The sequence below is a fragment of the Rhea pennata genome, chromosome 10 (genome assembly GCF_028389875.1).
Source record: "Rhea pennata isolate bPtePen1 chromosome 10, bPtePen1.pri, whole genome shotgun sequence".
Lineage (NCBI taxonomy): Eukaryota > Metazoa > Chordata > Aves > Rheiformes > Rheidae > Rhea > Rhea pennata.
Window position 1 is genome coordinate 13,730,537 of NC_084672.1, and position 27,989 is coordinate 13,758,525.

Genomic DNA, 27,989 nt, shown 5'->3' on the forward strand with positions numbered 1-27,989 from the left:
TTAAGCTGAAATTTTTATTAAACTGGATTTTATTAAACTATAAGAAATGCAAAGATGATCATAGATTAAGAAAGATATTTGCTGGACAACCTGAAAATAAAGACTGTACCACAGGTACAAATCTCTGCAAAACCCTTTATGTGACATTAGCATAAAGCACTTGATTATGCTCCTAGAATCTGCATATTTACAGCATAACATACACTATCAGTACAGTGAAAAAGGATGTAAAGAGCAATACGTGAACAGTAGAAGGCATTATCATCTTTTGTTGTTCTTTTTAAACACTAAAACATTCAACATCTCATTGCTGAAATGGTGTAAATGCACAGGCTAGAAACAGATACTTCTGTAACATTTCACATGAATACAGAAGTCCAATTTTATCACACAAGTCTGATTTACCACCAGGGAAAGAGTTTGCTGGAAATTATTCCACTACAAATCATTTTCATTTATATAAACTGTCTTGAAGTGTCAAGTAAACATGATTAAAGTAGGCAGAACATAAAATATATTTACAGGTTCAGTGCACTTTAAATCCCTCAACAAGAGGGTACTGAAACAGCAGTGAAAAAGGAGCTTTCCTTATGTGATTGTACCTGTGATTAAGTCTTAAAGTCAAGCCACTTGCATTAAAAAAAAAATCCACACCACTTAACTATCAGCATATACATATTGTATTCTTACTGTGATTTCACGAACTTTTAGCAAAAAAACCAGAATATTTTCCTTTAAAAATCAGTGTTCATCAGGTGAGAACTGATAAAACTGAAACACTACAAAGAACTTCCTTGTTAATAGAGAGAGTTCAGCTGCAGAATCCATTTATACCATATCTATGAGAAATGTTTGTACAATCTGAAAGTTTTTAAATAAAAAAACATGACAAGTTGTAAATAATGGTAAATGGTATTATTTCATATAATATCTAAAAAAATTGAAATCAGTAGATTTTCGAGGCTGTGAGGTATATCCAGATACATTCAGGATGCATGCTGGACTGACTTAGATCTCTTACGTCTTACAGCAGGTCCTAGCCATGCACCCACAATATAGCCAAATCCATACCGGTCAGAGTTTTGCAGAGTCTTACACTCGCATTTGGAAAAAAAAAATGCTAAGAATTAGAATGAGAAATAAAAGTAAAGTTTCCATCTTGTAAGTTTTCATGGACAGAGATATTGGCCAAATTAAATATAAAGGATTAAGACTGGAGAGCTCTGAATATGTCCATTGACAACACCTAACTACCCAGCTCAGTTATCTCAGACTATCTGCGTGAAACTTATCTTCAGACATGCACACAGATTCAGCAACTATTGCACATCCTAAGGCAGAGGCAAGATGACTGAGCAAGAGGAAGGAATCTGTGCAGACAAAAACTCAAAAAGCCTTTAATGATCACCCTCCATGAGGTACTTCTAAACAGTCTCCATTTCACATGCCTGTCTTCTACTAGGATCTTACTTAGATATTACCACTAAATACCTAAGTGCCAATGTCAAAGATAATGGGAAAAGTATTACTGACTGAAGTCTTATAATTATTTCCAAATCATACATTTGTTTACATATAAGGTACTTCATACAACAACCAATACAGGTCTCATTGCCAGAACTGTTAAAAAAACAGCTTTAGAAAAATTCTTAAAATAAAATGAGAAGATCTTGATCAATGTTCAAGTCTGACCTCATAAGAGAGATACATTTTCCATAAAATCATATTATTTATACAGTTTCCATGAGGAATGACTGCTGGCATCTATAAAAATTACATAATAAAAATAAATACTTTCAGTCATTTACAACAAAAGTAAGAAATACACATTTCACTTAAACAGGTAACAATACTTTAGCAGATGACTTGTCAGTGACTGTACAATCCTGAGCATGGTTTTCCAGGCATACTTTACATCATCATTTGTCCCTACAAGTCCACATGACATAGGCCAGTTGGAAGAAAACTTTCAATACTTCTCAGAATTGGTATCTTTATTTAGCTTTGGTTACTATCGTGCAACTGTATAAATCTTCCATTTGATTTTCATATACCCATAGATTAAGGCAGGCACTATTATTATTAGGATCCTTCCATTACCTTTTGACACTGATAGAGCAAACTATCTGGAAGAGCAGAACAAGAAGATCTGAACCACAAAGCCAGCATCCCTGCATGAATACGACAGTGCAGCAGACAGGGCACGGATGGAAGCAGCTGGCATGCCAGTATTCCCTCGTTACCTTAAAATAACAGAGGCCACAGACAAATTGAGAGAAATAATAATTAGAGGTAGATACCGTATAGATGTATATAGTTCATAAAAACTCTCGTGCTCAAAGGCCGCTTCTTCTGTTCTTTTCTACTCTTACCTCCTCTGACACGTTACCAAAAGTCATGCCTCCTGCATGCAATCCTAGCTTCATACCTTCTGTCATAAATCCTCACTTCCACTTTTTTGTCCCCTCCAAAACTCTTCAGAAACAGTGGTACAAATAACCTGCTGCCTGTAAAACTTACTGTTTGCTGTACACTTGCACCTCGATATTTCAACCTTCACACAGACCCTGGGTAAGTCTACTAAAGTCCTCAAGAAAATGCCCTGGGTAAGGTTTAGTATGCTCCCAAATGTTCTCCTGCCTTAGAACGTAACATACCTGCTTTCAAGCACTTATTTTCCTATGACGATTTACAGATTGTAAGCTGCCTTACAGTATAACTTCACTTACCTATAATATCAACTATATGGAGTTTTAGCTTCTGTTGCAGTGTACTCAGAGCTGCTGAAAAGGAATCTTGAGAAGATGACATTTTTAGATTCTGTTTCACATCATTGGAGAGGGACAGCCACAGCTTCCCAAAGTCCTCTGTAGTCATTTCCATTGGCCTAAAAATACGTTGATCACAGACCTTAGTCAAGTAAGATACATTATTCAGAATATACTTAGTATCCCCAAAAATCGGTATCTAAAAGCAACTCAGCAACAGCGCAAGCAACAACAAAATGTAGATTCATCTAAACAAACTCTTCCTCCTGCCAGCTTATCATAACAAGTTTCCAGTCCTTATCTTAGATTTTTTTTTCTTTTTACAAATTTAGATAATTTGATGAAAGTAAATAAAAGACTTAAGTCAATTGCCCTGAGGTGCTTGTCTGCTGAAACAGAAAATATAAATTCAACAGATTATTGAATACAAATAACATGGAAAATGTCGTGAATTTCACTATAAAACAAACAAGTCTATCTGAAAAAAAGTGTCTTGCTTTTCTTACTGCTAAAAACATGTTCAAATATATATAGGATGGTTTTCTTCTTTTTCCTACAGAAATTGCCAACTTTCACACATAATATGTGCCTCTATCTAATCACTCTATAAGCGTTTTATTTTTATTTTGCCATATTTTAAAGCAATACACCCTTCTTACCCTTCTGTTCACTCAGTTCTATTAACCTCAAAAACTATTTTAATAATATTCAAAACTGCAGATAGAAGTACAAATCCTGTAAGGATATTGACTGTTTCTGGAATTTATCTCCCTTCGCTCCCCTTTCCAGTGTGAAAATAATCATTTTTTAGCAGGAATCTCAATTGCATCGAAATCAGTCTTTAATACTCAGCACCCAAGCCTTCCTGCACTTGCCTAATATTTATTTAACAATATTCATTTTTAAGAATGGCAGCTTATTTTACTTACCTGATGAAGTCCAACAATGATAGAGTTATTGAAAATTCAAGGCAAGTTTCCATCTCTGACTGGTAATTAATGCAGCCACAAAGAACTCCCTGTGTACAGACTTTGTCCATCTGCACACGTTGCTGGCAATGTTCCACACTCTGAGCTTTTATTACAGAAAACTGGTAGGTGGGACTCTCCAAAATCTATACACATAAAATAAATATATATATATATATATATATATATACACACACACACACATATATATTAGTCTTGCCATCCACTTGTGTTAGTGGCTAAGACACAGCTATAAAATTGTACAAATGCTTTCTCCGTTGACTAATTTTTCTTGGACTCTTGGATAGTGAACAGAGCTATCATTTCTCAGTTCTCATCAAGGGTAATTTAAGTATTAAAATACTACGAGAAGTAACACACAGAAGAAATTGATCTCTCTTCACCAACTGGCTTTTTGCAAATGTTCGCTCAGACAGACTGCAAACTGATGGTCAGGAGACTGATCTCTGCTATTTATCCTCAAAAATTAACTAATACACAAAAGGACGCAACAGTGCAACATTCCCTAAGCAACTCCAACCATATGCTAAAAGCAGAAAGTTGAAAAATTGTCCCTAGCAACAAAAACAATGCCAAGATTATTCAAGCAATCCTTTACCTCTCCAAACAAACCGGTTACACAGATTCTATCTGTGTAGTAGTTTATGTGGAATATTAAATGGAACAGCTAGACACGGGATGTTCATTTTTCTATCAATGCCATGACAGATTTGGTTCAAGCTCAACATCAACAGGGGGAAAAAGGAAAAAAAAGACTTATAACCAATTAGCAATTCTAAAATAAACATTTTGCTTATTTCTCGTTGTCCAGTTATCACTTGCCGAGTGCTTTTAAGGTTTTATAATTCTGTGCATGAATCAGTAAAAACCACAGATAATCATGCTGATATGCCATTCCTAAAAAGCTTTAAATTATTTATGTAAAGTTTCAATCAAGACTTCATCATGCTTTTATCAGTCATATTTATATCCCACACGTAGCTGATATCAGAAATAAACTGACTCCTCTCTAGTATCAACTGAATGAAACATGACTGATGTTTCTGAATAGAAAAATCAAAACTTGAAGCAAGCTTACATAGTTTTATGTGAGGGAAGAAATGGCAGCATCTCTGTCTACCAGACAAATACAAATAATAGCTGCACAAGCATTACAGCCACAGAGAGACAAAAAGCTTGAAGTGATTTCTTTGGTAACTCAAGTCACACAACTTTTGAGCATAATTGGTTACATTTGCATTCAGTCCTAAAACACAAGGAAGACTCTGAATTTGGAACAAAACAAACAACAAAAAACACCACACAAGTTTTTTCCAGGGAGGTAAGCCGTAGGACATGAAATCAAATTGAAACAAAAAAAAAAAAAAAAAAAAAAAAGATGCTGAATTTAAATACCAAAATGACCTGAATTTTACAACTGAATTTTCTTTCATCACCCCTCAGAATGTGTATAATAGCCGTACAACAGGTTTCAGGGAAACGCTTAGAAAAAGAGCTGGTTACTATATTGAAGACAATATCGTGCAGTTAAATGGGGATAAAAGCAAGAATTCTGAGTGAATCTGAAATACACTTGAAACAAAGTTTCTTACCTGAAAATGTTCTGTTTTTTCAAACACTAGGTTCACAGCATTAACTGCAGAAGTGTTGTTATTTGAAATAAACATGGTGAGCAGCAAAGAGTCATCTGTCCACACTTTACATAAATGCAGAGCTAGGTCATCACTCTGACAAAGTTTCACTACTTCAGAGTGAGGGAGCTCTGCTAGTTCTGCTGGTAAGGAAGGGGCCAAGAGAGTTTTACTGGCACTTTCACATTCAGTACTTGGCAAAGGACAAAAAATTTCAATATTACTATCAGCAAACAAAGAGGATGATGACAGCCTACTATCTAAAAGTTTGTTATCCGGTACAGATTTTTTTAAAGACTGAAGTTTTTCAAATGCTAAATTATCTTCCACAGTATCTGCAGAACACAAAGAGGCCTTCATTAACCTTGCGTGTTCATCTCCCTCATGGCCTTCCTTGTTACTAGGTAGTGTATCAAGCAAAGGGCCAAGAGTTGAAGCAGCACTATTTTGGATGTCTGATGTTTCCTCAGCATTTTGAGCTTCATTTATCTTTGATTTTCTTTTGAACTTTTGAGTAGCCATGTCTGCCTTCCCCATCTGAAAGGAGAAAGAAGGGAGGGGAGGAATAAAAAGGAAGGATCTTTTGGCTGCTAAAGACTAGCTGTTAATAGAATAAAACAGAAGGAGCAAAGACAAATACAAACGTATTTTAAATATTTTCAAAGATACAGCAACAGCTTTCTGTTAAATTTCCTGCAGGGCATTAGATTAATTTGTAATGCAAGAAGGACTCTAGGTTGTCTAATTCATAAAATAAAAGATTCTATTAAAAAGTAATCACAGGTAAACATTTCCTCATTAAAAGCATGCTAAACAGCAACATTTGAGCTAGCTAATATGATTAGGCTACTATCAAAAAGATTATCTAATGGTGAATTCTTTAGTCTTCTGCGTATTACCAAAAGTAAACAAAAAAATGTGTGGACATTGGGTGTCATACTTTAGCCTTATTGCCAAATACATGATTTTTATGACTGCAAACAGAATTGGAAGCACAGCACGGATATAGAGAGAAGTTCTGGCTACTGAATAACATCTGCTCCAGAGGTCATTTGATCAAGCAATATCCAACCTGTTCCAGGTTTTTAAATGAACTAACAAATCCCAGTAGTCATTTGTAATAGTTTTTCAGTGACTCATTTGTCTAGTTTTACCAAAATACTGATTTCATTTCCATTTGCATAAAAATATCTAGCTGTAAATAAGGACATACTTAAACTTCAAACTGGTAAATCACAAAAAAATCCCACACTTACCAGACTGATACCAGCATTTGATCCTAGCCCAACAAACAATGTTGATGCTAACTGCTGCTTCTCTTTTTCTTCCTCAGAGAGGCTGGCAATTTGATCAGACTGTGACACAGGGGGATCAGCCACACTTCCTGCTAATAAGCTGCCACAAGGAACAGTCAGAGGTTCACCTTCTTTTCCTATCTTGTTTTCCTTCTTTGGAAGATAGCCTTCTTTTCCCCAGAGTTTCCTCACTCCATCAAGTTTCAGACTATTTGTCCTAAAAAATAAAATAAAATAAAATAAAATAATCAAAGAATCAAAACAATGTGCAGGACCAAGTGTATGAACACCATGTTCATAAAAAGACAGACACTCTAAACACCATTCCCAACCTTAGTGCTTCACTACAGACTGAACAGTGGAATATGAAGGAACAATCTTCTACCTGTACAAACTTCTATGTTAATGGTGTTGTTCAGCTCATGTTAAACTTCCTGCAAATACACTGGGACTAGGATACGCAACAAGCATAGATACCTGCAGGCAGTAGATGACCATGTTTGCAAACTTCATCTAGTTTTTCAGATTACATTCATAATTTAATCACTCATTATTTCAAAAGTGAGTTTGAACAACATGGTATCTACCTTACTCCCATTTTCTGGGAAGCTTTAGCTATATTTAATTTTTAAAGAATCAGCAACAGTACTATTTTGTACCTTAGACAATAGGCTACAAATCAGAAGAGATCTAGAAAACACCCAGATTTTTTTTTTTTTTTTTTTTTTTTTTTGTAAAAGTGGTCACATTCAGACATTCTGAACCATAGTAAAAGTTAGTTCAGACACACACAGGCTAAATGCTTTAACTACTATACCTAAAAGCTTCAGTCTCAAAGATTTTCATGTAAACTGGCTCAATTACCTTAAAAGCTTCCAAGTTTTCCTGTATACTCATTTACCTGAGTACAAAATAGCTAATTTCTAGGGAATTACATACATGGAATTTATTTATAGTGTTCTAAAACTTAAGGAGTATCTCACATTGAGAATCTCAGCCTCACCTTTATCTAAAAAGATTTCCATAAAAGGCATGTTATTATAAGACATGCTCATGAAAGTGAGCATAGCCTATGAAAAAAATAAAGCCGGAGAGAGAGAAACCACCTCATCCTTCCACTATCAAACAAATCTGTTTCAGCTGTACTATGTGAGCTACCACATTCATTTCATACTTCACAAAACAAGCGGAAAAAAATAGTTTAACTGCATTATTTTTTTTTCCTAGTTATTTCAGTGCAGACACCATCTTGAATAATTTCTTTTTACATGACAGAGGTAAGTTCCAAGTTCAACTATATTCTTTTTACTTCCACAGAAAGAAGCACCAAAAGGAGCCATGATACTGACAAGAACATAAGCTTAAACACACTTCGTTTCAAAGACAAATTAACTCACTCTTTATGCCCTGTCTCAGCGCTGTTACCAGATGTATCAGAACCAAAAGATAAACCAGTGGGGGACTGTCTGCCAGTGAAGGCAGATGAAGACATACTTGAAGCAAATGACAATCCATAAGGTTCAAAATTCAGAGCTGTAAGAAAGACAGAAACTTTTAATACCGCAATAAAACTTAAAAAGAAAAAAAAATTTTGAAAAGAGATATGCTATACTACTTGCACTTATCAGGCCTCAGGAACATAGTATCATTAAAATCAAATGTTTCTGTCTCAAGTAAATTTCTTCCAGACATGCAGGGAATTTATCTGCCTACAAGAGGTATTCGTTTGCTATCTGCACACATACTTTTAAATATAACTTTTTCTAAACACTGAGATTGAACAGATTTTAGAAAATATCACTCTAAAACTTCTGCCAATACTGAATTATTATCAGTAGACAGAAGTACTATATTTGAGCTAAATAAGTGAATTTTTCTATTTGCTGATGAACCTAACATATTTTGAGTCCACAGCAATGTCCATATATTATTTGCTTTGTAAACATACTTGACTTCTTGAGTGACACATTATTTCAAAAAAAACTTGCAAAACAAGATTCAGAACCAAGCACTTCAGCTGTGCTTCATGAATCAAATTATAGCTCGAATGATTTCTGAAAATTGTTTTGAATTACAATTTAACACACAGCCAGTCATTATCACATAAGAAACAGTATCCACTGCAGCACCTGAACCATCAAGGGGTACGATCCCTTCTCCTCAGCTCCACCCAGCACTACACTTTCCTCCTCACAGCAAAAGGAAGGGGCAGACCAGAACTCTTGGGCATCTGGGATAAGAGAGGTCTACTGGTAAATACAAAGGCCATGCTAAGGAACAGTGTCCTGCCCCATAGAAAAACAAGAAGGAACAGAGATCCTAGGGGCTTTGTCATAAATGGCAAAGAGATCCAAACACTACTAACCCATAGCAACTAGATGTCTATGAACAAAGAACTTTAAATCAATAAACTCAATGGAAACTCAATACAAAAAAATATATTTTTTAAAAATTACCTGCTAGAATATTTCTGAACCAGATGCTAATCAAAACTGAATTCTGAGTGAATAGTGAGAAAAAAACAGCAATTCATAATCTCATTCTTATAAAGGTTTCCCTAGAAAATTACAAAAACTCTGCAAACACCAGACTGCCACATGGGCATGTTCTTCAGCAGTAAATACCACTCATTCAGTTCTCGACACCTCACTATGAAGTACTACAGTGAGCTCAATGGATTTGGCATATAGTAGATTGTACTCTTCATTGGTCTTTACATGAATGGCAAAAAAAAAAAAACATAGAATATTCAATTTCAAAACATCTGACCTGTTAGCATCTCTCCACTGAAAATGTTTAATGTAGACACTACAGATGTAATACACTAACTTATAATGCATAAAGTCAGAATAAAATTTTAAACATGCAGGAAAGCTAAAGCTTTTACGTTTTGGATTTTAGTAAACAAAAGTATATACTGCTGTGTTATCTATACCTGCACTAGGGAAAAGATACATGAGACACCTTACATAAAGTAAGTTCACAATGATTATTACTGCAAATTGTAATTTCACAGCTGAGACTTAAGTGCTGAGTACCGTAAGTTAGGAACTCTTTCCTTTTACTGCTTTTTACTGCTCATTTCAAAGCCCATGGACTAGCAGAGATTATAGCAAAATGTTTTCCTCTGCTGAACAGCAAGCCAATGGTAAATTAATGGTTACATATACCAGCTTGGCAGATGTGGAATTAATTAAGGACTAAGTGGAGCTTAGTTGAATTTACAAGCAAGAGCTTTTCAGATGAATTAAGAAGGTATGAGAGAAAACACTTAAAATTGTCACAAGAGTATCAAGAATATCACAGAATTAAAGATCATCTTGATGAGAAAACAAAACATGCAAAGTTGACTGGTGATACACAATCTGCTACCTTTTCAAATCTTACTGAGCAAAACACGAACCTTTTCCCCAACTACAACACATTAAGGACCAGCATATCTTTCTGTAGATAGCTCCCACATGTTTTGTTAGTTCTTATTAGCATTAAGCTTACTGAATGTACATCAGTACTACTGGCTGCAAAATATATTAATTACTTCTAGTACTACGACATGAAACAAGTAGAAGTTAAACATTTTGCACTGACAAATATCTTTGAAGTATTATGTCACTATATATCACTTACTTCAAAAAAATTATATTAACTGTACACTTATTGTTTGTTTATACTCAGAGAGCTTACCAGTTGTTTAGTGAATGCACTAAACTAAATCACCTTTTTCCTGAGAAAGTTTCTCCTCTTGTCTCTGGTGATGAGGTTTATATGGTAATGCACCCTGGCCAAGTCCCTCAGCCACAAACCCATCCAGGAAAGACAAGGAAGCATCTACCTACAAAGAATTAAGAAAAGAGACATCAATGAAAATAAAAATATTTTCTGTACATCAGCCTGATTTTACCAGAAGAATATTTTATCTTATCAGCAAATTAGGATCTTCTATCTCATGCTTCCCATCTATAATCAGTAAAGCTGTTGTATTATTTAGGTTCATGAAAATGTTTTCTGTATAGAAACTGTTAATCAAACCATGCTGAAACAGGATATAAATCTGTGCTGGAGATTTACAAACAAGTTTCATCAGTGCTTTCTAATTTTCTTGTCTTAACCCACTGCACCCCTCTCCCCACACCAATAAATAAATAAATAAATAAAACAGAAGTGAACATAAGTTTTCTCAAAATGGTCAATCCCACCATTACATGAAAATATCAAACTGAAAAAAAAAGCTCAAAAAATTTTACCATTAATGCTATTTTCCCTCACTTAATATGTACATTTCAGTGCAAAGATCAGTATTTTTGGATAGGAAGCAAAACCTTTGGGATAAAAAGCTGTACCATATCAATAAATAAGGTCAAATATTTCTTTAAAAAAATCAGTTTATGAAAACAATTTTGCTAAAACTGACGTCAGCTTACTAACTAAACACCATGGCTCTTTATATTTTGGTATAGATTGTTAAAATTAAATATAGAGGCCTGAAAAATGTTTCTCAAAACCCTTTTTTAATGAGACTAGCAGACTGGCGCATGCACCAGTCTCAGCTATCAAACATAATTCATTTTTAAAATGCCTTTTCCTGAATTATTCGATCCCTGGAGCCACAGAACTGTTCATAAGGGAGACACTGCAGCTATCTTACCACTATGTCATTGCAACTAGCATCAAAAGGAAGCAAATTTTTCATCAATACTTTGTCTTCACATAGATGCTTTAATTCAAAGGCATATTGCCTCATGCAGGTATCTAGAGAGGTGCTGAATTCTTGGATTAGTTTGTCAACTGTTTTAGAACAGGAGGTACGTGATGCTATTTTGGTGACTGCAGCCATTATCCAAGCTTTAGTTTCAGGAGTAACAGAAGTCTTCTTCAGCAACCTCTGTAGCCGCATCAAAATAATCTCTGGATCAACATCTGTAACGAGGCTAGAGTATTCCCCCAAAACCTGTTCACAAAGCACAGACAAAACATACATTTACACACACACTGAGCTGTACTTTCAGTTTCAAAATTAATGTGATAACACAGTAACACAATAAAATCTACCTCACAATCCCAAAAAAATAAATATTGAAATAACTTTACATTCAAGGCCTTAGAAAAACTTTTTATCCAAATAAAATGAAAGCAAGAGATACTGTGTAAAGAGAAATACCTCTTGCAGCTTTGGACTCTTTGAATTAGCATTTTCTCACTTTAAATCTGTCTAGAACAAGAACCTGACCTGTAACTAAGAACAGCAGTCAGTACAGTTGCCCTACTGTACCAGTTGCTGCTGGTTTAATTGCTGGTATATAAAGGACAAAATTGCTTTCACTAATGCAAAAAATGTAACCTCCACTGAGTATCCAATTGCTTATGAAGGCATTCCCAGTTTTACTAAAGAAAGATAGCTGTCAAGCTTGCACAATTGATTAAATTGTCTCCAACCTGCTTCAGCAAGACTTATCTCAGACAAACATATTCTAAATCATATTGATTTCTGAAGCACTCTGCTTTAAATGCCAAAGGCTTGAAATGACCTTTGTGTTTACTTCAGCAGAAACCAACTTCTAGTTTCTTAATAGCTGTCTTGAAAAGGAAGCTAAATATAGTAATCGTGTCCTTACAAAAAATGACTTATTCATAATGCAGCCTCTTGGGTGGTAGCTGAAGCTTACCTAGGAGTCAGAGAACACTAGCGTAACAACTGGGCAGTCAACCACAAGGCTAAGCATGCTTTCAAAACCACAACTGGCTTAACTGTGATAAAGACGGGAAGACTCAGCACGCAGACAGATGTTGCAGCTAAATCATTCTAATAGTAACCTGCCTTGAAAGGAAGCAGATCTCCTTTTTCACTAACTGGGACAACATAAGTAGTTCTTAGGGATCAAAAGAGGCTGCTGAAAAATGCAGATTTCAGTGTAGCATCTTGACTTCAAGCAAAAATAGAATATTCATTATTAAAACTTAAAGTTAGAAACAAATACTTACCAGAAACATCAAAACTTAAAGTTAGGAACAAATATTTATCAGAAACATCACCACCTTTCACAATTTCCTCACATCTGTGTATTCAATTTTGACTATGTGTCTGCCTTACCCAACTCATAACTTGAAGAAATTTCTGTGGATAGAATGTATCTTCCTCTTCTAGTAATGCTAAGTAAGACTGCACTGCGTACAGCCTTAACTGTTCATCTTCTTTTCCATCATCAAATCCTAAAAGGAAAATACATACTTTGCTTGTAAAATGCCACCTGCATCAGTATTTCAAAGCACATTTTTAAGAGAAACAAAGCCAAACGATTAACTAACATCTGGCTAATGCTTCGCAACATTCAGTGAATTGCTCACCTTCAGCCAGCAGCCTCAGGAAGTTGTTTGGGATATCAGGATGCACATCTCCTCCAACTGAGAACACTGCATTCATTGTTTGGATGAACCATTCATTGTCAGGGGCATACGTGTCCAGAAGTTAAGGAATGAAGTGCTAAGCCATAACTTCCGCACATTTTTAGTGTGCTTCCTAAGGAAACAAACTTTCCACAAATAAGCTACTGGTCCTACCCTTTCCAATAATTCTGGCGTCTGCTGGTCAAATTTCAGCTCAATTTAACTAAAAAGGACCTGTATCTTTTACAAAGATGTTTCCTGTAAAGTTCATGAAAACTGGTGGTCAGATAGAGAAGAACGTCTTAAATTACTGCTCTGCTGAACAAAAACCTGCATATGAACTTAACAGCTATCCATTACATCCAATTTGCTGGCTTGCAATCTATGTATCTGATATTGTGAATGAATAAAGGACAGGAAATTGTCTCCTGCCCAGCCAATATCTAAAAGGACAGAGAAGAGCAGGAGGAAAAGAGACAGGAGAATGTGTTAACAGCAGAAATAGAGGATAGAGAGTCAAGTACAGCAAGAGAGACAGGAAATCAGGAGACAAATTCTTAGGAAAGCAGGCCTCGTTAATTTTACCACTTACAAAACAACTCAGTTGTACTTTTACTTACACTGTTATGAAGGATGTTGTGTACCTAAGGTGCGAAATAACTACTTTTGCAAACAACTCAAAGTATTTTCCAGCTAAAGGACTGATAGGAGACAGCTCCTTCACAGCTGTAGAACTGAAGGGTTTCATAGTGAATCTGTAAATATTTGGCAAATATGCTGCAAAATTTCCAAAGGTACCATAGCTTTCTTACAGTGTTTCTAATTCAACCTTGAAAAACAAAACTCAACTAGGCCAAACTTAAAAACTACATTTCACTGAAAACATGTAGCCAAAGTTGTAATATGAAGTACTGAACAGTTAAAAAACAAACAAAAATGAGTTTCTCTTCAGGCTCATCTCTGCTGGCATACAGCAGATCAAAAATAAAAAATGTGCTATTGCATAATAATTAAGCTTCCTCTCCTTGGTGTAATTAACAACTAATAAGCTTTAAAGTCTTGCACTTTACTAACTGTACACTAATCTGTCAGCCAGAGCATTCATTAATACAGCGGTAGTCTGAACCGCTTTGGAAAAATCTTCCAGAGCTGAGAGATTTATTAGATTTCACGCAGTAATATCAGAAGTGTTATTACAAAAACTTAGTTTTGAAAACCTGTTCTCTGCTATTTAAGTTCATACTCGTTCCATGTTAGCTTTCTAACATAATTTAAGATTTTGTTCTGTATCAGTTTTTTGATGACAGACTGGTTGTTCTTTCTAGAAACATTTTACTATTGTTTCAGTGAATAACAACAAACATTTTGAAGCACTCCATTGAAAGTAAAATTGCTTTTTAAGAACATATTTAAAACGTGAACAGGCTTTGTTAACGCTGGAAGTACTGCTAGCTTCTGCCTTCCCCAAAAAATATATTACACACACACACAGATATATACACATACATTTATATATATATATATATATATATAAAAAAAAACCACATGCACGCGCGTGTGTGTAAATATAAAAATTTAAATGCACTACTGAATGGAAATTTCCAAAAATACAGAAATATTTATATGTTCATGTTATAACTTTCATTTATGTGTACTGTATGAATATACAGCTTTTCAACTCTCTGTGCCAAGCAGTGTACAAACAGAATGGTAAAGCCGATCCCTCTTACAAAGAGCTTATAACTCAAACATCAGAAGAGGATACATACAGAAAAATCAGATCATCAGTCTAACAACGTCAACCATACACCAAATATTTATTGATTACCTTTATATTTTTGGCATAGTTAAATGACCCTTTCCTTATTTCTATGAAAACGTGCTAGTCTTAAAATCCATAGGTAATACATGCCAACAAAAAAATTCTCTGCTAGGAAGATCATTCTCACTATTATGGAATAGCACTCAGGATAACACTGAGGCATCTCTCTGCTTTCATATAGTGGTATAAGGCTTTGAAGTTTTAATTTAAAAAATGGTTTTAATGCCAAACTCCAAAGCCAAAATAAAATATTTGAGAGTACTTTTCTGCAGTGAAATATAAAAGTAAAACACAGTAGTACATGCATTTTCTTCTACATACTTTTTGCATTTCAAATAGAGTAAGAAGCACAGCTGTAACATTTCCTGCATTTCCTATTACAGAATTTCCTATTACAGATCATGAAACATGCTTTGAAAGATGTGTGTGCTACATTTGGCTGAGCTCTGACTCCAAGTCTTCAGAAAAATTAAAGGATATTTCTCAGCTAGTTCTGCTATTTTGCCAGCTAACCTGATGATAGTATATTCTTCCTTGCTTTGTTTTAAGTAGTCGAGCATCTTCTGAACTATAACAATTACATTCTGTCCATTTGTAATTCTATAGAGAAGCTCTAAAGTCTGAAAGAAAAAGTTAAAAAACACACCTTAATTGGCTCTGATGAGTCAGCACAGGAATTGAACAAACAGAAACACTTTAGCCTGATGCCAAATTGAGAAACAGTCTTTATTTGGCAAGTCTTAAATATAATACCATGCCTATCTACACCGTTTGTCACATTAATATTGTTCATAACTGCTACCTCAAAGTAACTAAAACATATTATAACTTTAACATCATTCATTAAAAAAAAAAAAAAAACACCACACTCACATCACCAGGCTTAAAAATTATCTCAATCTGTGTCGTTGACTGACCTCCCTTTTAATAATGGGATCAGGATGGTCAAGACACTCAATTATTGTCATCTGATGTTGAAGCGCCAGGTTAGGATCTTGCTGGATAACATACGTCAGAGCCTTTAAACCTAGAAAATAAGCAATTGAAGAAGATATAATCATGTATATCAGCATGATTGGATTTAAAAGTTAATGAAACCAGGTATCCTTACCTAGATACTTCAGATTAATTTTGGTTGATAAAACAAATTTTCCAATGCACTTAGCAGCCTTTTCAAGTAGTTCAGACTTGGGATGAATTGTATATATTGTTTGGACACATTCAAATAGGATGGCTGGGCAAAAACAAATAATTAATATGTATTAGATATTCCTATAATGCAAACACTCTTAACAAACAAACATATATCTTAGTAACAAAACTATGAGGCCAAATGCAGTCTACTTAGTATATTAAAGCAGTATATTACTTTACCACAATATGTACTTCTGAAGTTGAGCTGCATCACAGTTTTTATATATGTATTTCATTAGTACACAAAAACATTTCGTTTTTGCAAACAAAGAATATTTGCAACAAAGTTGCAATTTTATTTTTAATTACCTAGTCTAAAAGCAAAGACACTCCTTCTTAACTCACTAATAAAAATTCAAAAGAACAAATGATTACTTTGTTTTAGGATGCTGAAAATGTAGCACAGAAATACTGCCAGAAACACGCAGTGAAGCAAAGAGTGCTGCATAGGCAATCTGGCATAGAAAATCAAAAGGAGAAAAAGAAAAAATACAGTACGGCATGGGGAACAGTTCTGTCATATGTTGACTTAAAATTTCTTACACAAAAGCAAGCCCACCTCTGTTAACCTAAAACAGATCTTCGAAGCCCATAAACTCTTAGAGATTCAAAAGTGAAAACAAAGTTCTTATGGTATTTTAGTGTACAAAAGTGTTTTAATAATCTTAGTGATTACATGTTTCCACCACCTCACATTCTGATGAGCTTCCCAGAACATATAGCTCATTCACTGCAACAATGGATTATTTTGCTATCCTAACAGTACTGAACCTAACTGCAGAGTACCTACTTGTGTGAAAACAGGATGAAAGACTATTGTCTTTCAGCATAAATATTTTTAAATCTTTGCCATGCTGCGTACAACTTTGTCTTTGAAGTTCTTCTAACCTTGAAGTCTTCAATACTTGGTCAGGAGACTGAACTGTGACTCTTTAGAAAGTCAATGGACAACTAAAGGGGATTTGAGACAAAATTTTCAATAACTCATGAATTTTTAACTACCATAGTCAGCCAAAATAATTTGAGGAACAAAAATACTATTCCTCCTCAAAAAAACACGGTATAGCTGTTGGAGAAAAAGCTAGAAAAAGAAACTGAACTACACACAACACACGGAAATTAATCCTTTACGGTAGCAATCCAGGCAAACATTTAAACAAAAGTTACTCTCCTCCATTTAAGTGGTACTTAGAACCACGATTTACTTTTCAGGGTCTTTTTTTATTATCATCATTCAATCTTTAATTGATTGCCATAGAGTCAGTCAGGCAGACAACAACTAGTCCCTTCTCAGCATTACAAAACCATATCTGAGAAAGATTTGTACATTATCAACTCAGTTGCCTGCAACAAGCCAAAAACATTCAATGAGCAATAACTTTGTATTAGAAAGAGTAACCATTCAGAATTACAGTTTTCTCTGGTCAAGGATCATCAACTCTTAAAAAGTTTATCATATTAGAAAAATACCACATACCCACGTCTTTGTACACATCATAATGGACTCTCTCCTTTGGCCTCTAAGTGCTTAACATCAGATTTACAAGTCTCTTAAAAATCAAAAGTGCAAATTTTTTTTTGCATTTTAACAAAACATTCTTCCCAATATCCTGTATGTTCTTGTCTAAAAACACAGAAGCAACAAACTGAATACACTTAACATCTGAAACATGCTTCTTCGTGTATTATTTACTAAAATACAATGCTTTTCCCTCCATTATACTGGTAGTGAAGTTTACACAATGCTTCAGAAAATATGTATCAAATAGGCATCTAATTTCTCTCTATTCCATTAATGCAAGCACCTCTGCAAAATTTACAGGGCTTTGCCGTAAATCCATAAAATACTGAATTTTTACAGTGAATCAAATCTCTTAATGTAGGGTACTAGAACATTAGATCTGGGTGCTTGAGAAGATATTAGCAGATGGGGAGGGGAAGGCAAAGAAAAATCCAAAGAAATTACTCAGCTTTTTATTAGAAAAACTTTATGGTACTGTTATTCCCCTTGACTATTTTCTAGCAACAAATACAGCTTTCCCTGCAGAAAAGATAATGAAATGAACATAGCCATCTACCACGTTCTCGAAGTTTTAAATTCAGATGTGTGCAAAAGTATCTTTTCACAGGCACCATATCATTGAACTCTAGAAATGTAATTTTTATTAACTGTGGCTACTGGGAAAATACATAGCTGTAAAGAGCTCATGTTGTCACTCTAGCACAATTGTATTGCTTTTCTAGAGTCAATGAAAAGATAAATGGCTGAAGATCTAAGCCTTTCAAATAAACAGGGCTGTAGCACTAGAATTTTTATTTTATCATTTATTTCAACTTAAGCAATGCTCAGTAAGAGCTTTCAAGAAGCAGCCAACTTTCTGTATTCATGGGTAAGGACAATGGAAATGTAAGATAGAGGCTTTTCAGTCAGGATGATCCAATACAGACTCCCTCTAAACAAAAATGTTTTTCCTTCATTGATAAAAACAAAACTGTACTACACAGATACATATCATTTGTTTTACAATCCACTAGTCAATCATAGACACCTAAGAATACAGTTGTTGTATAGAGAACATAAATAGATTTTTCAGAAGTACTGAGCATGTTTTAGCATGACTACTCACATTTTCATTCTTTGCAAATACTGGCAATTAAATAAAATGCTCTCACCCACCGTATGTAATATTATGATTTATCTCTGCTCTTCTTAAAGATTCATCCAGAACATCATACATCAATTCACTTGTCCTGTTTAAAAAGAATGTTTAAAAAAATTCTCATTTGTAGCACTAATATATATATGCATATGGTTCTACTTTTCAAAAAAGCTCAGACACCAATACTGGTATCTGTAAAACAAATTATTCATATTCACAGATTCCCTTTAAAATGGAAGAGCTCTATAACCTATCTTTAAACAACATATAACAAGATGTTTTCAGCTTTCAAATGAAACATTTACCATATCACAAGAATAAAAACACTTTCTTCAATACTCAACTAAAAATAAGGCATCAGCAGGAAAAAAAAATCACAAATAGGTCCTAAAAAAACACACCACTTTAGGTATATTTATTTTGTTTTTTCATTCAGTTGCATGCTAAGCTAGTAATAGAAGTCTGGAACAAAAATACATTTCATGTGTATTCCATAATAATCAATTGCTTTACAGAGACAAAAGCTGAGAAATTCTCCACTAAAAAAATGGATCTGCTGACAATACTGTTTAGAAAAAACAAATGTATAAGAAGGTGAACACTGAAATTCTCCTATTTTATGAAAGAGCAGAAAAACTTTCCAATGAAGTACTAGTCAGTGTGTATTCTCTGTATCTTAAAAATATTAATTGCAGAGAAAAATCTAGTTACCTTGGATCATCTTTTCCTAACAGCCCCAATATTCTTAAAAGCTGAATTTGTAACCATGGTGCTGGCACGCTGTGATAATTGAAATCAATAGGGAGCTTTCCTCCCACTACCTGCTTTAGTATGGTTACAAAACTTGCAGTCAAGTCCTTGTATCCAGATGAGTTTTCCTACATAATGCAAAGGAAATACAATTCAAACAACAAAGCAAGGCCACACACATCAAATACAATCAAAACAGCTACATTGACCAACTGTTTCATGTCTTAAATCAAGCTTCAGCTCTTGTCCCCAAACTTGTAAGCTTTTCACTTTAAACCTATTCTATTTACATGCACTTTTGCAAGAGTAAATGTCAGCTGAAGGCAACAGTAATGAACTTATATGCAAATTTCAGTATAACCTTTAAAATACTGCAAAAATTAAATTTTAGTTTTCAGTAAGGATACCAATGAACATTTGGATTGGGCAACATGCGGACCTCTGTCAGAAGCTAAAAAAAGAGCTAGAGGACCAACAAACATAGCATAGATCTACAAAACTTTTTGTAAAGCTCCCTAGTATCTAAGATAGGAGATAAATAGCTCCTAAGTTCAGTTTTGTTTCTAATTATTTGCCTACCTTAACCATTTGAAGATAAATGTGCAAAGAAGCAGCCATGACACCAACATCCCTGTCACACAGAGCTTTCCGGAACTTATCATGAATGTGCTGGACTTGGTTGGGTGCAATGAGATAGAATTTATACAAAGCCTGAACAGCTTTTCTTCGGATTATTTCCCTGAAAAGAAATGAGATTCACACAAAACAAAATCAAGCTGCTCATGTATTCAGTATTTGACTCAGTAAACCAAAATGCAAATATCATTTCTACAGCAAAGAAGATCTATGTAATCAGTCCTCAGAACACCATGATTTGGAGAGACAAGTACCTGTGTTTTACAGATAAAGACCTGAGACCAAATGGCTTTGTAAAGACCAACTAAGTACAGAAGCAACTAAGCAAACTTGAGAGCTCAGAAGTACCTGAAGACAGATAAATAATTCACAAGAATGGCCACCAGATAAACTATGAAATTGGCTGCTATAAATCTGCTGCTCCCCCCCAAAAAAAATTTGTCAAGGAATTAGTTACTGAGTCAGTTCATTCTGCGGTTTCTTTTAAGTTTCTCATCAACAGAAGGCTTATAAGGAATTATATTCTGTGCATGGGATGTTATAAGTTAGCAAATCAAAAAATTCAAGACTATGGATCTCTGCAGATATACTTTCATCAATAACGTTTCTACAGAGCTTTATAAAAATTGTCAGTGATGTAGTACACTTCAGGGATTCTAGTCTGTTTCTCCATTTACTCCACAAAAAATTATTCATCCACATATCTGTTAAAAGGATTCCAACAGATAAGTTACATGACATTTATCTACTAAAACTGGTTATGAAAAAAATGAATGCCTACACACTGCTCATTCAAGAGTGCTAATAAATGAGACACAAGGATGCAAAAAGAAAACTAGCAGAGAAGCAATTTCTGAACATGAAGGCTAAAGACCAACTCTGGGAAAAAACATTAGTTTAGTAAAACCATGTGCAAGATCAAGTCGTTATAATATGACTTGAAATTCTGTAAATTAATACATACTTAGAATGCTGCAGCTTGTCTTCTATTAGGGGAAGAACAGCTGGAATCATCTCCCGTGGAAAGATCTGGCTGACAATGGTTAACGCCATGCACACCTCTACTAGATTAGTGCTCTGTAAATCCTATTACAATCATTGAAATAAGACAGTCATTTTTCATTTAAACTTTTAAATTATCTACCAGACATATCCCAAATCTTTGGCAAACAGACTGGACCTAGCACGCCCAGGCAGGTCATGTGCAAGCATCCTGCTGCCCACCATTCAGTTGCCTGAAGTCTCCTCAGGCATGAACGGGCAATAAAGACCCATGTCAGTTGTTAAGAGCTTGGTTCATACTGCCTACCTGAAAGTTTGAGCTGCCCTGCTTAAATTTTTCTTTATTTCTAATGAACAAAGACACCTGAACTTCTTCAAATAAATAAATAGCCAATTTAAAACGTAGCCATAAAGATATACCTTCTGTTTATGATAATAAAAAAAGAGCTGTTCTGTTCTTAATAGTCAGGTACACACACTTCTTTCATTACAACTTTAACAGAGACAAAAATAATTATTTTAGAACAACGATGTAATTATACATATTGGCATGAAGTGAAGCTAAATCCAATAATGAATACTTGACAGAAGTGAGAATAAGTTATTCCCACCACAAATGCATTTCTAGATTTTAAATTTGGTGGCTTCTCAGGTTGTAAGGAAAATTAAAATACTTCAAGCAAGTGAATGACACAAAGAAGCAACCAAAAAAAAATCATTACATCTGCAACTGTGAATATAACACAGGAAGAAAGACAACTAAGGTGGCAAGGAATTTTAAGGTTCTTTCAAATACAAAAATAAAGGGCAATAAGCATTGATAATAACTCTTTTTTTTCCTTGCTACTGTGTCATTGACCAAAGGTTAGACACAAGTCTAACCCTTAAGTATTTAAAGTCTTTAAGTCTTCATAAGTTTCTTTATTTTTTTTCAAGTCAAAAGGTTTTGAAATGTAAACTAAGACTCTTATACGGGAGTAAGGAACAAGCTGGTCCTCACCACTGCATTACAGAATTACATTCATGTTTCTAATGCATGTAATGCCAACACAAAAAGCTACAACCTACATTTGTTTATTGAAGTAGTTTGATGGCTATAAAACTATGCCAAGTCCCCAGTCGGATCAATGGGACTTGAGTCACTTCCCACTGAAGTCAAGAATATTCTCTCTAGTGCCTTTGATCATACCCAAGAATTAAAAAACATAAAATGGTTTTTAATACAAGATAAAAAAGAATAAATAAAGAACAAGATCAGTAGTACTGCCAATTACATATCTGCATGCTGAAATAAGATATTAAATGTTCTCTAAAAGGAAATGCAAACTTAATGTGAAGTTCTACGAAAGAAATCATAAAAACTGACAATCTGTCCCAAATATAATTGAAAATAGTAGATATAGCTCATTGTAACCTCAAAGAAAAAGCATGGATAGATTCATAAAATACAAACACTAGAATTATTTTTCAAAACAAATTAAACATGTAAGATTTCCAGCACACATCATTATTTACTCTACCCATCTACCCCACCCAGGTTTTATTGCTCATTTTGGTTTAGTATTTTGTGACTCTCATTTTTCTGTACCCTTATCAGCTTCAAGTCCGATTGTTATAGATTATAAAAAAGTTTTCAATCAAAGCAGCAAAACAAGCATCATTTTCAGTCTGTAATTTATGTAAGAATTCAGCCTACTTTAGTATAAAAGTAATAATTACATTAGAAAGAGTTAGAAGCTACAACTGTTTCATGCAAAAAGTAGTAATATGGAAGATGATACCTAAAAATATTATAGGTAATGGATTTTCAGTGTCACTCCAAAGTGTATTTCATTTTTTCCTGTATCAAAATCATCATCCAAAGAACTCAAAGAAGCCAACAGATACTTGCTGTCAGCTAAAAGCAAAATTTTATATTGGAATGTGCATGCAAAGATCCTCTTGGAGTTAAGAATGAATACCCAAAAGTATAATTGGTACATTATATAATAGAAATTCAACGGTATATTTCCTTTGCAACAGTGTAGAAATGTTGCTTATATTGTAATTGTAGAAATATTGTCAAAATTAAACAAAAAAACAGGCAGAGCCATTTTTCAAATGTCATTGCTAACCCCCAAAACAGTGACTTTAAGATAACAAGATTTTACTAATGAGTACACAACTTAGACATTGAAGGACATAAGACAAAGGAAAGAAGTGGTCCAAGTTTAGTTTACCTCAAGACCTCCAAAAACACTGTACCTTCACAACTGTGTTCACAAGCAGAAGTAGCAGTTCATGATTTTCATGGAGAAATAAAGAAACTGCCAAGTAACCTAGAAAAGAAATAAGATTCCCTAATTACTTTCAAGCAGTAAAAACTCCTAGAAAACTATAATACAAGAACAATTAATTCAAACTATTAAAGCAAAAAGTTAGATGACAGTGGTTCCTGTGTTTTAAGTTATTAATTAAAGCTTTTTTTTTTTCCAGGCAAAACAGTTATATTTCAGTTGCAGTAAAGCTCAACAAATGATGCCTAAAAATCCACAAGCTGGGAGAAATAAAAGTCATTAAAATGATGCTAAAGAGCAGCTATGGACAACATGAAAAATTACTTCCTGAAAAATAAAGGTCTTCTCAGCAAGACGAGCACATTTGTTTTAGACAAGACAACTAATGCATTTCCTTATATTTATCATTTTTCAAAAAATAAAACTTAAGCTTCAAATATACTGCTGTATTCCAAGTTGAGTACTAAAACTAAACTCAACATCCTATGCCCAACACTACTTGGTCATCATCTCTATTTGGAAGAAAGAGGAAACAATTCTAGAACCCCAGAAAAGAAACTTGATTTCTGGCATGAAAAGAATTGAGTTCTTAGAAAAAAGAATTCCTCTTCTCTTAAACTAATACAGTTAAAGAGGGGCAAGTACTGCCACTCATCAGAAATACAGCATAACAATACTTGTATTATAGAGATGGATTTTAGTCAGGAAGGGCATGGCTCATTTAGAACATAAGGATCAGAATGAACAACCTAGGTACAAGTAACTGTATTGTCCAAATTATTAAAATTGGCCTATCTGCTCATGGAACTACACATTAGCACAACCGTAAAAATGCATTTCACTTTTATTTGGTATATCTCATGCAGAACAAAGTTGTCCTTACGCATCACAAAATTGAAGAACAAAAAAAAAACATAAACACTCAAACATCTTTGTTATCAGCTCCAATCATTAAGGGCTCTCTGGGCACAAAAGACCTCAAGCACCTGCATTAAAAGGAAAAGAGGGAAAAAAGAAGAAGAAAAAAAGAGTAGTTGCACCAAAACCTACTCAATAAGACCCTTAGGATGGAAAGGTCTCAAACAGATTAACAAGAAGATATTGTTTCTTGACATTTATAGAGGTCATATACACGTTTTCTGGAAAAAAGCTTACCACCTGCCCTCCTAGGTTTGGTGCAGATAGAATTTCTTAATCCCTACCAGAATATCTGTGGACTGGCTTTTAATATTCAGGGGAAAATGCATCTTCAAATCATCCTTTGTAGCACATTTTCCTCAGAAATTCCAAAATTTGAGTGGATGATCCACATGAAATTCAAACACAGGATATCAAGCAAGCATATCCCACAAGAGATTGCCTTCCTTATGCATATGGAAATTTAGTATTGCTTGGAGTTAAATCATTTTCTCTGCAAACAAGAAGAAATGTCTTTGCTAGGCAGTTGAATCAGCAACTGTAAAGGAATTTCTCCAGAGAAGACTGACAGCTGCTTCAAACAAAATCTACTGGGAAAAACGTTTATAGCCATACTGGGCAGCCAAGGAAACTATGGCAAGAAATTTCAGAGAAATCTGAAATAGCCTGTCAGAATCCCACAGAAACTTCTGCACCTCTGCTCTAAAAATCTCCCCATTTGCTTTATTTCTTACAACTGCTTCTAAACGAAAGAATCCTATAATCACCAAAACAGACATGATGATGTTTTAAGGCCACTTATGTTAACAGCAATAAGCCCTTTATAAAAATTCTAGGCAACTACCCATCAGTCAAATGCTGCAAAAACAATACTATGCTTATGGAAATAGTCTGTCTTACAGTAACATTTTTGTCTAATCTTGTATTACACTACTTCAAAAGGAAATTAGATCCTGGAAGAAACTGATTTTCAGCTTGATGAGTTTCTGATGAAATTTCCCATAAATTAGTGATGTTTACTGGTACTGTAATTCAAAATGATGAAAGAACAACTAATGATTTACAATAAATCAATTCCTCCAAGAGGAGTTAGGGACTATGAAACAAGACTACAAGAAGCAGAAGAACATTTTCAATTACTTCTGTTTTTATACGAATTACAAATTATGGAGAACCTTCTAAAAATACTTTTTAAGAATATTAAGCTGCAGCTCCATGCACATACCAACTCTTTTTTCCAAAAGATTTCCCTGTTGTGCTAGCTTGATTGCATGGATGTATCCAAAGGAAGACTCATACCCCAGCATTTCACAATAGATGAGTCTCACCATACACTCTTTCATCAGTCTCTGAAATACAAGAAATAAAGTACTGAGAATTTTAGAACAGTGTTTTATGCTGTTCTTCATTGCTCAAATGAGGTAGACAACATTGATAAAAACATGTATACATACATACATTTTCTGAAATCAGAGTAGTCCTAGTTTTTCCTTATTTATGGTGAAGCAGCATCAGAACAATAGTAGAACTCCCCACGTACTCTCCTTAAATATTTTCTGATTTTGTTTACTATGTGACCAACATCATATTAATTATGACCAGAATAAAAAAAAATTACTGAATTATCTTTACGGTTACACGATCACAGTGTTAATGCAAATTATTTTATACCAATCATTGCGTTGACCTCGGATGGGTTATCACTACGTATGAGAGGGCAAGCTTCATTTTTCTTTCAAAACTTCTCACTCATGTGACTGGGTTCTGTGTTAATCAACCCAAACCAGAAGTATGCATCAACTCATACAGCTCAGACATGTACTGTTGTACAGATGACCTAACACAGCTTCTAATACAAAAGAAGTGATAGGAACAATGCCAGACTGCAAACAGGAACGTGACCGGATTGAAGCATCTAGCTTTTCAGTCTGCATTACTTCAGAGGCTACACAATGTCTAAACTTCTGGCACTGTAATACTATGGTTTATTCATGTAAACTAGAACCACCACCCTCAGTATTTTAACCATGCTGCAAAGCGATGGATGTGGGTGTCTTTTAATGCTGCTGATTAAATATCTATACTGTAAAAAACCTTTACAATCCTCGGGGCAAAAAGAATGAAGAACACTGTTCTTTTCGTATTTGGTCTGCTGTTCTTGCAGCCTCTAATCAGTAACAACTTACAAGTGTTGTGGTGGGGGCAGAAACTGTGGCTTTCAAACTGCTTAGTTCCTGCTGAATTAGTTTTTCTTCTTCCTGTAAGAGGTTTTTTTTTTAAAAAAAAAAAAAAAAAAAAAAAAAAGTACTTAACTTTTAGGGACAAAATATGAGTAAAAGTCCAAGAAAACATATTCAATTAGTAACATTTCACAACTCTCTCAAAACTTTGCAGCTCCTTGTTTTCTGTTGCAGTATTTTCCTGCTCAAAGCACAGAAAGCAGCTCTCTGTATCCCCGTTCTCGCGTACCATGCCCTCTGCGGAGTGCTGCTAGCTGCCGGCGCAACGCTGTTTACTGCGGCGAGACCCCCGCGGGTTCGGAGCCGCCGCAGGCCGCGGCCGCTCAGCGGCACAAGGCGGCTCGCGGCGCGCTGCGCAGGCCCCGCGGGCCCCGGCCCCGCTCCGGCAGCGCGCTGGCGGCACCGAGGCGAGCCCGGCGCTGAGGCGCGGCCCCGCCGGGCGCCGCTCCCGCTCCGCTCCGCTCCCGCGGCCCCAGCGCCCCCCCTCGCCCCGCGCGGCGCCCGCGGAGGCAGGCACGGAGGGAGGGAGGCCCGGCCCCGCCGCAGCCCCTACATGCTTGGAGGTGAGCGCCGTGATGCTGCGGATCAGGCTCCCGAGCCGCGAGGTGGCCGAGGCCCTGCCGGGGCCGGCGGCGCCGCCCGGCCCGGCGCCCGGGTCGTGCTGCCCCAGCAGCCCGGGCAGCGCGCTCAGCGTCCGCTCCACCACGTCGCTCATAGCCGCCGCCGCCGCGACTCCCTCCCGGAAGCTCCAGGCCGTGGCCCGCGCGGGCTGCGTCACGCACTTCCGGGCCCCGCCCCGCGGCAGCGAGCGAGCAGCAGGGGGCGCCGCCAGCGGCCGCCGGGCGCGCGCAGGCGGCGGCGCGGGAAGGGCTCGTGCCGCGGCCGCGCCGTGCTGAGGCGGCGGCGGGAGGGCGGGAAGGGCTCGTGCCGCGGCCGCGCCGTGCTGAGGCGGCGGCGGGAGGGCGGGAAGGGCTCGTGCCGCGGCCGCGCCGTGCTGAGGCGGCGGCGGGAAGGCGGGAAGGGCTCGTGCCGCGGCCGCGCCGTGCTGAGGCGGCGGCGGGAGGGCGGGAAGGGCTCGTGCCGCGGCCGCGCCGTGCTGAGGCGGCGGCGGGAAGGCTGCCCGCGGCGCGGTGAGGGGCAGCCGCTGCGCGGCGCGGCGGGAGGAGCCTCCCGGCGCCGGACTGTGTCCCCCTGCCCCCGCCCCGAAGTCGCCGGGCCAGTGGCCCGGGCTGGGCCGCCTCCGAGGCCGCCCCGGGCCGCTGCGCCGGAAGGTGGAGCTGGAGCACCAGGGAAGCGGTAGCGCTTGTTCCGTTCCTCTGGACGGTGCTGTTCGCGTCAGCCAGCGTTTTTCGGTTTGGTAGGGCTTTCGGGACATAGCTCCTGAGTGCTGCCTCTGTATTCGTTGCTTTTTCAAAAGGAACGATTTT

At 36.4% G+C, this 27,989-nt stretch overlaps 2 protein-coding genes across 3 annotated transcripts in view; one reads left to right on the forward strand and one right to left on the reverse strand.

The window, feature by feature from the left end:
- On the reverse strand, window positions 1–27,277 carry AP4E1 (adaptor related protein complex 4 subunit epsilon 1). Of its 2 annotated transcripts, XM_062584144.1 has the most exons (21): window positions 27,116–27,277; window positions 26,509–26,580; window positions 25,548–25,671; window positions 23,373–23,446; window positions 21,091–21,212; window positions 20,070–20,229; window positions 19,452–19,618; window positions 18,758–18,831; window positions 15,998–16,120; window positions 15,804–15,913; window positions 15,367–15,506; window positions 13,026–13,135; window positions 12,772–12,890; window positions 11,329–11,631; window positions 10,401–10,515; window positions 8,081–8,216; window positions 6,645–6,900; window positions 5,350–5,925; window positions 3,698–3,882; window positions 2,730–2,887; window positions 1–2,243 (listed from the first exon to the last, which is right to left on the reverse strand). In XM_062584144.1, exons 1-21 carry the CDS (start codon window positions 27,275–27,277, stop codon window positions 2,083–2,085), a joined length of 3,447 nt encoding a protein of 1,148 aa, XP_062440128.1. In that variant the 3' UTR covers window positions 1–2,082. The 2 variants fall into 2 exon arrangements, with proteins under 2 accessions (XP_062440128.1, XP_062440129.1); XM_062584145.1 differs by lacking the exons at window positions 25,548–25,671; window positions 26,509–26,580; window positions 27,116–27,277 and adding an exon at window positions 24,560–24,596 and having other exon boundaries at window positions 23,348–23,446.
- Window positions 27,088–27,989, forward strand: part of SCG3 (secretogranin III) — a 32,202-nt gene continuing 31,300 nt past the window's right edge. Inside the window, exon 1 of the mRNA XM_062584148.1 lies at window positions 27,088–27,125. Coding sequence (XP_062440132.1) covers window positions 27,116–27,125 — 10 coding nt within the window. The 5' untranslated portion in view covers window positions 27,088–27,115. The remainder of the gene's footprint in view (window positions 27,126–27,989) is intronic.